The sequence below is a fragment of the Eurytemora carolleeae genome, unplaced genomic scaffold (genome assembly GCF_000591075.1).
Source record: "Eurytemora carolleeae unplaced genomic scaffold, Eaff_2.0 scaffold48, whole genome shotgun sequence".
NCBI classification, from domain to species: Eukaryota; Metazoa; Arthropoda; class Copepoda; order Calanoida; family Temoridae; genus Eurytemora; species Eurytemora carolleeae.
The window spans coordinates 182,954-194,492 of record NW_019396177.1 but is presented as its reverse complement, the minus strand read 5'-3'; the positions used below and the strand labels follow the sequence as shown (position 1 = coordinate 194,492).

Sequence of the window (11,539 nt, the reverse complement as noted above, 5' to 3'; positions counted from 1 at the left end):
CTAAAGGATCAAAAGTTTACACCACCAGATTACAAAGACATAGGGAATTGACAGTTTGAGTTTGTGGCAAAACTCGATTCCTTTACGTGGATTTGACAATTTTGCATGAAATAAAAAATTGATTTTTTCATAAAATATCAAAGCTTTATTAAACATAAGAAAACTAAAGGGGACCCTAATAGGGAAAAATAAATAATAATTAGCCAATGTCCGAATTTAATGAATTTGAGCAGAGGCTTAAATCTGCCAAAAACCGGTTTCATTTGAGCGCCGGCTTAAATCTTTAAAAAAATGAATACAATTTTAAGTGGAACCAACCATATTTGAGCCGCGGCTTAAATTTAAGCCGTGACTCAAATTCTTTAAATTCCGCTTCAATTTTCTTAATTTTTTTCTACAAACAGCTTGCTTACGATCAAAATTCATGTACATGTAGAAACTGAATTTTAAAAACATCTTATAACAATTAAGTACTATTGAATATATATTTCCGCAGCGCTCGGCAACATGGCTTAACCTATAAAGTATCAAAAAAAACTTTTTAAAAAACTTTAGTTCAGCGCTATCTACCCATATCAGATATCCTAGAGGCCGCATTTAAAGAATATTTAAGCCGCGGTTTAAATTTAAGCCACGGCTCAAATTTTGTTGGTTCTACTTAAATTTGTATAAAATTTTTCAAGATTTAAGCCGGCGCTCAATTGAAACCGGTTTTCGGGGGATTTTAGACGCGGCTTAAATTCATGAAATTCGGACACTGGACTGTCAAAACATTTTAATATTTGATCAGTTGTTGTCCGAAATATATGTTCTCAATACATCACATGTGTTTCTTTGTATAAGCAAACAATGTTTACACATAGAGGTAATATTTAGTCTACAATAGTCAGCAGAAATTATACTTTAATAAAACAAGTTATACTCTGATATTTTTTACATTATAATGATTTTAAAAATAGCATTTTAATTGGACGAAACAAAAACATAGTTTCTTGTGCTTTTAAGTTGGTCTTATATGATGAATTGCGATCAGAGCTGAAAACTTTTGAATCGAAGACCCTTAATACCGATCGCTTAATTTGAATATCCGCTGTGGACACTTTTAATTTCTGCTTATTCCGCTCTATTCTCCTCTTTTTAATATTCCGACTGAATTCCGCTGTGTGAATTAAGTTGAACCGCTTCTCAATTTAGCTAGTTCAGCTTTTTGTCGCTGTTAATAAAATTTGGACCCTGATCAACTTTTTTTTAGAGTTTGAACATAATGCCGGCTGGACGGTTGTTCATTCTATTTCTTCTGAACACAATTATAAATATACATTTAAGCATTTCTTTTCAATTATTAAACCAGGTATAAATCTATATTTTTGCCTACTGTTATTGGTATTTTTTTAAATAATTAATAAAATATCATTTATGCCATTTCTTCTTCTTTATTTCTCTACAAAATAAAAATGAACCAAATTTTTTAACAGCTTCTGTAAACGATGAAAAACTTACAGAAATTAGAAAATTGTTATAATTGTTATAATTTATAATAAAATTTTAATAAATTATGCATTTAAGATATCAAAATAGGATCCTTAATCTAAAACTAATTTTTGTTTTTTAAAATCGATGAAAAAATATTTAACAGTTAATGGAGATGAAAGTCAGCCAGAAATGTAAAGCTGTGCAGCCTACGACAGAATGCAGTCTCAAAAAGGGTCAGAATCACAAGTTTAGAAAAAGATAGAAAAGGGTAGTGAATACAAGGATAGAAAAGGGTAGTGAATACAAGGATAGAAAAGGACAGAGAATACAAGGATAGAAAAGGGTAGAGAATACAAGGATAGAAAAGGGTAGAGAATACAAGGATAGAAAAGGATAGAAGGGTAGAGAATACAAGGATAGAAAAGGATAGAGAATACAAGGATAGAAAAGGGTATAGAGAATACAAGGATAGAAAAGGGTAGAGAATACAAGGATAGAAAAGGGTAGAGAATACAAGGATAGAAAAGGGTAGAGAATACAAGGATATAAAAGGGTAGAGAATACAAGGATATAAAAGGGTAGAGAGAATACAAGGATAGAAAAGAGTAGAGAATACAAGGATAGAAAAGGGTAGAGAATACAAGGATATAAAAGGATAGAGAATACAAGGATAGAAAAGGATAGAGAATACAAGGATAGAAAAGGATAGAGAATACAAGGATAGAAAAGAGTAGAGAATACAAGGATAGAAAAGGATAGAGAATACAAGGATAGCAAAGGATAGAGAATACAAGGCTAGAAAAGGATAGAGAATACAAGGATAGAAAAGGACAGAGAATACAAGAATAGAAAAGGATAGAGAATACATGGATAGAAAAGGGTAGAGAATACAAGGATAGAAAAGGGTAGAGAATACAAGGATAGAAAAGTTTAACCGAATTAATATAATAAGAAGTTGATGACTGAACAGAACATATAAAGTTTGACAACTTCCAGTCTGATGAAGAAATAGAAAGAATAAAAAGGAAAAGAATTCCTTTTGGTCGATGTGGGGAGAAATTCTCCCAAGGGGGCATTTTTCCTGCTAACTGCACATTTAGGTCAGGACATTTTTACTTTTTAGTTTTAACTCCAGTAATATCAAATACTTGGCGAAAATAAATGAACCTTATAGAAATCTGAGAAATTTTATAACATCAGGTTTAAAGATGTATGGATAATTTTAATATGTTTAAACTTGTTAATATAGTTTTGAAACTGGTTTTGTAACTGATTTCATAACTGTTTTGAAGGATGGTTTTGAAACTGGGTTTGAACTGGTTTCATAACTGGTTTGAGAACTTTTTTTTGAACTGGTTTTATAACTGTTTTATAACTAGTTTGAGAGCTTGTTTTGAAACTGATTTTAAAACTGGTTCACATAACTGGTTTGAGAACTTGTTTTGAAACTGTTTTTGAAACTGGTTTGAGAAGTTGTTTTGAAACTGGTTATGTAACTGGTTTCAGAACTAGTTTGAGAACTGGTTTTGAAACTGGCTTTGAACCTTTTATAAAACTGGTTTTGGACTGGTTTTGAAAACGGTTTTCGAACTGGTTTTAAAACTGGTTTTAAACTGGTTTTTGAAACTTTTTTAAAACTGATTTAAATGTGCCTGAAAATGGGGCTGGTTTTCATTCCAACTATTTTATCTAGAGCTGATTGTTGTTCGGCGAGGGGTTGGTGTGCTAAAGGTCCTGAATCCTGCCTCTGTCCTAAGTGTGTTTACTATGAATGGGAGGAAGGTAGTCATGTTTATGAAATGCAGGGGACTAACACTTGGCCCATTTCTAACACTGAGTGTTAGAAATGGGCACAAATTGAAAGACCGGGGTTTTAGGATCCCGGCCTATATCCAGAGTAAAAGTCGATAGTAAAAACTATAACCAACATTTTATTAAGCATCATGTGGACAACAATTCCGAATTTTCAATTATTTTCTTATATAAAAATCATAAAAGGAGTTCTTTTTATATTAAAACCTTTGACCATTTCAATGTCAGGTTTTCCATTTTCGAACATATCCTGAATTTGAATCATTATCACGTTTTCGAGACAAAAGTCACTTTTCTGTTTTTGAGTGTAATCCGAAATTCAAAACAAAACTCACTTCCATAACTTACAAAATAAATCACTAAAAGTAAAAATTTTACCGTGCAAAATCCGAACCCTCTATTATGTAGGAAGTTTTTCAATATACAAGAAATGTCGCGCGAAAGTAAAATATGTATATTTGGATAAGAAAATTTATTAAAGTTTTAAGTGATCTGGAGTGATCTGGAGGTATATTCGATTCACAACAGTATCCTTCAAAGTTTTGTTTTATCAAGAATAAATGAGATATCCATGAGTGTAATGTAAATGAAGATATAACAAAATCTGATTTACAAGCACATTTTGTAATTTTTAGCTGGTTGGAAGATTGTCGTTACTTTGTATTATAATTCAACTTTTTGCATAAATTAAATCAAAGATAAAGAACATCACAATCAATAATAAAGTTTGGAAGGTAGTAGTCGGTGGCCGAATTTAAAGAATTTGAGCGGCGGTTTAAATTTAAGCCGCGGCTTAAACATGGTTGGTTCCACCTAAAATTGTATCAAATGTTAAAAGATTTAAGCCGGCGCTTAATTTAAACCGGGTTTTGGCGGATTTAAACCGCAGCTCAAATTCTTTAAATTCCATCTCGGGTCAGATAAAAAAAAATACTTTTATGAAACTATTGTTTACTTTATCATTCTTTCTCACTTCACCGTGAATTTCATAATAAACGTGCTATAAAGTAATCATTATGCTAAAAAGTTAAATTAACTGTACATTATAGCACGTGTGCTATAAATACAGTTTTGATTGGTTCACGGATTTTCTCCAAAAAAGTTAGGATATTTCTAAAATATGTTTTTCAATTGAAATGAAAATAAAATTGAAATCAACTTTTTATTTTTATTTCTGCTTTGTTTCAAAGCTTATCTGATTTAGAAAAAGCCATTGAAATAATAACTACACAAACGTTTCATAAAATTACCTATAACACTATTACTTTGGCACGACGTGCTAAAAAGTTGTTGGTTCTAAATTTTCTCTATATCTCGAAAGTTCTCGCCTTTTTTTTGATTATATTTTTTAGAAAAATAATTTATTTAAAAATATTAATTATTTTTGAAATGACCTCTTGAAATTTCGAATCTAATTCATTAAAAAAAATTTACTATTTGCCACTTTTTTATAAATTCCTAATTAATTTGTAGCGAGAGCCCATCTTCCTGGAAATCCAGTTGTACAGCATACTGAAGAGGAGCAGGGTGAAGAACTCCTATATGATTACACACAATACAAATTAGAACCTAGGGTAAACCATAGTAATTCCCACTTCTGATTCAATGAGAACCAAAAAAAAATTGGAATGATGTGGTTTAAAAGCAAACTATAACAAAATCATCCAAACTCATTCAAATTCGTTTCGAAGAAAATAAATTAATTTTCTAGGATGTTTTTGACTGTTTCTTTGATTTTGGCGGGAAACCCCCTCATACATGTGTCAATCAGTGTGAACTGTGTGCAAGTNTCGCCCCAATCTAATATTTCAGATAAGTTGTAAAGAGCATATTGTAATTGTTGTTTTCTCTACTATAAATAACTTCAGAAATAGGTATTAAAGAAAAAATTGAATGTTAAAAAAATTTAAAATTCTTTAATTCTAATGATGCAGACAGATAATTCGAGAGACTTGGGGTGGTAAAAGTTACTTAAGTAAGTTCAACGCTAGTTTAATGTTTGTAGTTGGATCCTATCCTGATAAAAATACACAGGATATGCTTCTTCAAGAGTCTTTTAGGTACATACAATATGAAAAAAATATCAATGGTACATTAATTTTTAGCAATAATATTAGTTTTTTTGTGATATTATTTTTTTTGTTTGGTTGTATTATTTTTTGTGAAAATAGTTTTTAAGTGGTGTTTAGTGATTTTTTTATCTTTAGTTTCCGATGATTTTGATTTTCTTTTCGTAGTTTTTATGTTATTCGTGATTTTGCTTGTTTATTGTTTGGTGGTAATAACACAAATGTTGTTTGGTGGTAATAACACAAATGTGTTTGGTGCAGTTTTTTTCTGTTTGTTTATTCATGATTTATTTATTATTATTCATTATTCTTAATTGATTGTGTTTGTAGCAATTTAGTCGTTATATTTGTTAAAGAATTAAGATATTCCTATTCACAACGGTACTCTTCAAAATAAAATTTGAACTTTTTCAAGCCGAGTATGCATGAAATATCCGTACTTTTCTTTTAGAATTTTTAATTGTGGTTTCTCTTTAGAGTGATTTTTAGATATCTTTCACATAGTAGATAAATGTAAGATTTTACCTTTTCTCAACCCTTTCCTGCAAATAATTTTACCTTTTTACTGTTGCTCTGAAAATCGGCCAAATCGTTTACAAATGTTGGAGGATTTTTGTTTTAAAACTTTGCAGTTTCAACAAAAAATTCCAAATAATTTGGTATTTTTTTCTAATTTTGACGGTCCAGAGGTAATGTGAGTCCCCACAAAAATATCAGTTACAAAAAAAAACAAATAAACAGAAATACAAGCAAAGTATATATAAGAAATATATTTGAAGGTATGAGGATATCCTACAAGGTTTCGTAAAAGAAGAATATAATTTACTCAGCTGGAAATCTATCAGTTGGATTCATTGGACCAGAGCAAACTGTGCAAAGGTAAAAAGAAAATAATATTAAAGGGACTGTAAGCATACTTTAAAGAGACCTTCCGAGGGGTATCCGATTCACAACGTGACCCTTTAACCCTTTACTTCAGGTTCCATGGTTGGTTAAATCTGATGATGATATGGTGAATAATATTGAGATGCTAGCGGAGTATATCAACAAAACCGACAACCTGGAGTAGGAAAATTTACAACTTTTACAATTGATTCTTTATCACAAACCTTGGATATTTCAATCCTAGATTACTTGATCCAACACAATTTATAGTTTGAAATATCTCAGGTCTACGACATCATACGAGATATAGGGATTTAGAAAATCAGAGTTTGTGGCCAAAACTCAAATCCTTTTGTTTTCGTTTTCAAATAATTGTTTGTTTTAGGATGAAGATTCATTGTAAATTAAATAGCAACCATGTTTACAGAGCTGGACAGAAAACAACTAAATGGGTTAGTAAACCTTTTATTCCTTTTTATCAATATAAATATACTTTGCAAAATTTAAAAATTCATGGTACTTTATGGTACTTTCTTGAATATTAATGTAAGGTTAAATTTATCAGCTTCTTATTGTCTGTTTGATTTCTTCAATTGACACTCTGATTAATTACATTTATGGTACTTTCTTGAATGTTAATGTAAGGTTAAACTAATCTGCAGATTGAAGAGATCAAACATTGATCTTGATATCAAAGAGTTCCAGCTCTGAATTATGTTAGGATGTATCTATTGAAGAATACAGGTTTGCTGAATACCCCCCTAGCTGCTGGGGAGCTCTGTACTTCTTCAATAATATTATCAGGGATAATTTATTACAGGTTTAAGATATTTTCTGGTTAAATACAAATTACCAAAAAAATGCTAAATCAAAATCTTTAATTTATTTTTTCTTCCTAATATTAAAAAATAATTGAGAAGGTTTTATCAATTATTAGATTATGAATAAAGAGGAATTATTTTTATTTCTTAAAAGAGAATTTAATAAAAAAAACATCTACGGCTCTCTACAGAAACCTACAGAGTTTTAAAACAAGGATTCTTCTTCTCTTTCATTTTTGCAAATAAATAAAAAGTCAATTACCATTTCTAAAAGAAAAATAGTGTAAATCTGTTTCGTTCGATTTAATTTCCAGTATCATCGATGCTTTTTCAAGAATATTCTCTTTCATAATTTTTTATTTATGATTTTAAGAAAAACTAAAAACAGAGTTTTAGACTTTTGAGAAAAGTGACAAAAAAGTTTTTCGACTTGATGATGTTTTTATTACGGGAATCCTTGCAAATGCTTCTAATATAAATCACAGGTACAATTTTACCTTATTTTTGGGAAAATTCTTTGTCATTTCACATTTCACATTTCACATTTCACATTTCACATTTCACATATTAATTGTAAACTGCAAGAATTGCATTTTGTTTTGTTTTAAGCCATACCTTTACAAACATTTCGGAAAATAAGATTCAGGTCTAAAATGTCATTGAGACTAATTTATCTCTCGAGTTTTATTTTCATTGTGCATAACTAATCAAAGTCTAGTCTAAGATCGGTTTAATTTTCGTTGAGCATAACTACTTAAGTCGAGTCTGAGAGCTGGCAGTTGTCGATTACGTGACTGAAGCTGTCGTCATAAGTTGGGTCTAATATTGAGCCTTAAAGGGAGTGTTCTCGAAAAATGAAAGAGGGTATAGGCTTAATGCGATAAAAAAGCGCTTTTGATCGCTACTAATTTTACTTTTATCTGTTGCGTCTATAAGGAGAAAATTGTTAAAGACGTCTCATAACGAATAACTTAGCGCCCATACAAATTCAGAAAATTGCAACATACAACTTAAACCGTTAAAAATCAATTTGATTTTAAACAAATAATTCAGATATTACAACCTATAGTCATCGATTATCTTTCGCCACATTTGTATATAGTTTATAATTTAAAATATTTAATTTTTTTAGAAAACGTTTTAACGGATTTCGAAAAATGTGAGTGGTCCGCGGCATTCTTAGATAGTTGCGCAAGCGACAAGAGAAATAATCAAATTCAAAACAAATTAATTTAAAAATATTATAAAATATAAACTATTTACAAATGTGGCGAAAGATAATAGATGACTATAGGTTGTAATATCTGAATGATTTGTTTGAAATTAAATTGATTTTTTACGGTCTAAGTCGTGTGTTGCAATTTTCTGAATTTGTATGGGCGCTAAGTTATTCGATATGAGACGTCTTTAACAATTTTCTCCTTATAAACGCAACAGATAGAAGTAAGATTAGTAGCGATCAAAAGCGCTTTTTTATCGCATTAAGCCTATATCCCCTTTCATTTTTCGCGAACACTCCCTTTAAACCTGGGTCAAGGAATCAAGACTCGCGCCAAAGTTTTTAAATCGTGGTGTTCTAGAACAATATCAAGAAACGCTCTTACTGTAAACAAATTTTTTTTACCAATTAGGAGCGAACACAAATATATTTAGCAAATGTGGAAAACTAAATGTTAGTCTCGTATCAAAGAGTATTCGATATGTCGAATTATCCTTTGCTATCATCTTGAGAGGTCGAACTCAAAGTTAGAACAGTGTACAACCCAATGTTCTTTATTAAGGTGGGTTACTCTCGATGCGCTCCAATGTACGGAAAACATCGTTTCTTTAGCATTGATAGATAGAATCCTCATTTGCCGTCACTGACTATAGAGGCGAGAGCGACGTCATGTGAGGATTCTATCTATCTATACTAAGGACACGACATTTTCCGTACATTTGAGCGCATCTAGAGTAACCAACCTTAATAAAACACCTTGGTACCATCTCTTTCATAATAACATTTGTCTTTAAATTTGGGCATTGTATGTCTCTAAAGTGTAAAAATTAAAGTGTTTTTTCCGTTTTTTAGTAATTTGCTCCACAAAAGAATTACTTTAAAATGTTCTAAGTTTAATGATATGGCCCAGTCAAAAATATGTATCATGTTTAAAACAAAGGTACTGGATTTCGGCCACAAACTCTGATTTTCTATTCCTTATATTTTTGCAACCCGATGTTCTAGACCTTAGATATTTCAAACTATGAATTCTGTTAGAGTAAATAGTCTAAGTCTAAATATTAAAGACTAACACCATCAGGTTACATGGAAAAAGGGTTTAGGAATTTGAGATTGTGTCAAAATTGGTACGAATGTTTTAAGTAAATATTTTTAAGACGATAAGAAAAAATTTGGTTCAAAATTGAGGCTCTCGTATTAACTAAAAGAATATTCATCCAATAATTTTTTTAGAAATATTGGATCTGTGATATCCACATATTCAGGCTGGCCCATTGATCTTCTAGTTTCACAGGAAATTTGGTAAATCTCAATAATTCGTGAAAAAACCTTTTAATTTTTAATGAATAATCCCTTTAATTTATATTTTTTGTGAATAATCCCTTTAATTTATATTTTTGTGAATAATCCATTTAACTTGTATTTTTTGTGCATTATCCCTTTAATTTATGTTTTTTGTGAATTATCCCTTCAATTTATATCTTTGTGAATAATCCATTTAACTTGTATTTTTTGTGCATTATCCCTTTAATTTACATTTTTTGTGAATATTCACTTTAACTTATATTTTTCGTGAATTATCCCTTCAATTTATATCTTTGTGAATAATCCATTTAACTTGTATTTTTTGTGCATTATCCCTTTAATTTATATTTTTTGTGAATAATCCCTTTAATATATATTTTTTGTGAATAATCCCTTTAATTTATATTTTTTATGAATAACCCCTTTAATTTATAACTTTGTGAATAATCCCTTTAATTTATATTTTTTTGTGAAAATCAATTTATTTTTTGTGAATAATCCCTTTAATTTAGATTTTTGTGAATAATCCCTTTAATTTATATTTTTATGAATAACCCAAAGATTCATAACTTTGTGAATAATCCATTTAACTTGTATTTTTTGTGAATTATCCTTCTAATTTATATTTTTTGCGAATAATCCATTTTATTTATATTTTTTGTGAATAATCCCTTCAATTTACATTTTTTGTGAATAATCCCTTTAACTTATATTTTTTGTGAAAAATCCCTTCAATTTATATCTTTGTGAATAATCCCATTAACTTGTATTTTTTGTGCATTATCCCTTTAATTTATATCTTTTGTGAATAATCCCTTTAATTTATATTTTTTGTGAATAATCCCTTTAATTTATATCTTTTGTGAATAATCCCTTCAATTACATTTTCTGTGAATAATCCCTTTAATTTTTTTTTCTGCGAATTATTCCTTTTATTTATATTTTTTGTCAATAATCCCTTCAATTACATTTTCTGTGAATAATCCCTATAATTTATATTTTTTGTAAATAATCCCTTTAACTTATATTTTCTGTGAATGATCCCTATATTTTTTGTGAATAATCCCTTTAATTTATATTTTCTGTGAATAATTCCTTTTATTTATATTTTTTGTGAATAATCCCTTTAACTTATATTTTCTGTGAATGATCCCTTTATTTTTTGCGAATAATCCCTCTAATTTATATTTTTTTTTAATAATCCTTTTAATTTATATATGAAGTTTCTTTATATTAATAAATATTACTATTTTTATTCAGGTTTGGTCATTTCTATCCAATCAATGAAGAAACTGATAAAGCAAGATATTGGGCAGGAAGGATGCTGACCCTATAAAGGGATTGTTTGCATAATTTCAAGTTATCTTTCGTTTAAAGAGCTAATTACTATTGCTCAAACCACGTTATATCCAGGTTTACTTAAATAGGCTCTTTAACAGACATCCTAAATAGAATACCAAATATGCCTTAATTGATCAAATAAATATAAATAAGTTTTTAGAAAGAATTAATATTGAAAGATACATGGTTTGCTCTAGTATAGAATTAAGCTTAAAAAGTGTCTAAAGGACTTGTATCATGTATGTATATATTATATATATTATGTATATTTAGCTTTGTGTTTGTGTGTTCGATCATAACTCCTAAACCCCTTGACTAATTTGCCCTAAATTTTAATTTGAATACTTGTAAGAATCAGAGGAATGTTCTGAGCTTGGTTTGAAATTTCTAAATTGAGTAGATTTACTTGAATAGGGAAAGTTTAGTTTTCCTAGCAAAGCTGGGTTCCCAAAGCTGAAAAGCGTGTTCAATCCCTTATATAGATTGATATAAGAGATGTTAACACGTATGTAGAGTAACAACCAGAAAACTCTGAAATATGAAGACAACTTTCATAATCAAGTTATAATTTTAAAAAGTCTGATCAGCATCAGACATGAACAATTGTGCAGTAT

General features: G+C 29.5%; 1 protein-coding gene across 2 annotated transcripts; it reads left to right on the top strand.

Moving 5' to 3' along the window:
- Positions 1-1,256: 1,256 nt before the first annotated feature.
- Positions 1,257-11,074, top strand: LOC111697267 (beta-1,3-galactosyltransferase 5). Of its 2 annotated transcripts, XM_023467196.1 has the most exons (14): positions 1,257-1,351; positions 1,637-1,706; positions 2,444-2,573; positions 3,167-3,255; positions 4,759-4,859; positions 5,098-5,159; positions 5,220-5,345; positions 6,134-6,233; positions 6,334-6,419; positions 6,625-6,691; positions 6,961-7,059; positions 7,457-7,545; positions 9,513-9,581; positions 10,845-11,074. In XM_023467196.1, the coding sequence occupies exons 1-14, from the start codon at positions 1,265-1,267 to the stop codon at positions 10,918-10,920; spliced, it is 1,251 nt and encodes a 416-aa protein (XP_023322964.1). In that variant the 5' UTR covers positions 1,257-1,264; the 3' UTR covers positions 10,921-11,074. The 2 variants fall into 2 exon arrangements, with proteins under 2 accessions (XP_023322964.1, XP_023322965.1); XM_023467197.1 differs by lacking the exon at positions 2,444-2,573 and having other exon boundaries at positions 1,264-1,351; positions 10,845-11,072.
- The last annotated feature ends 465 nt before the right edge of the window (positions 11,075-11,539 follow it).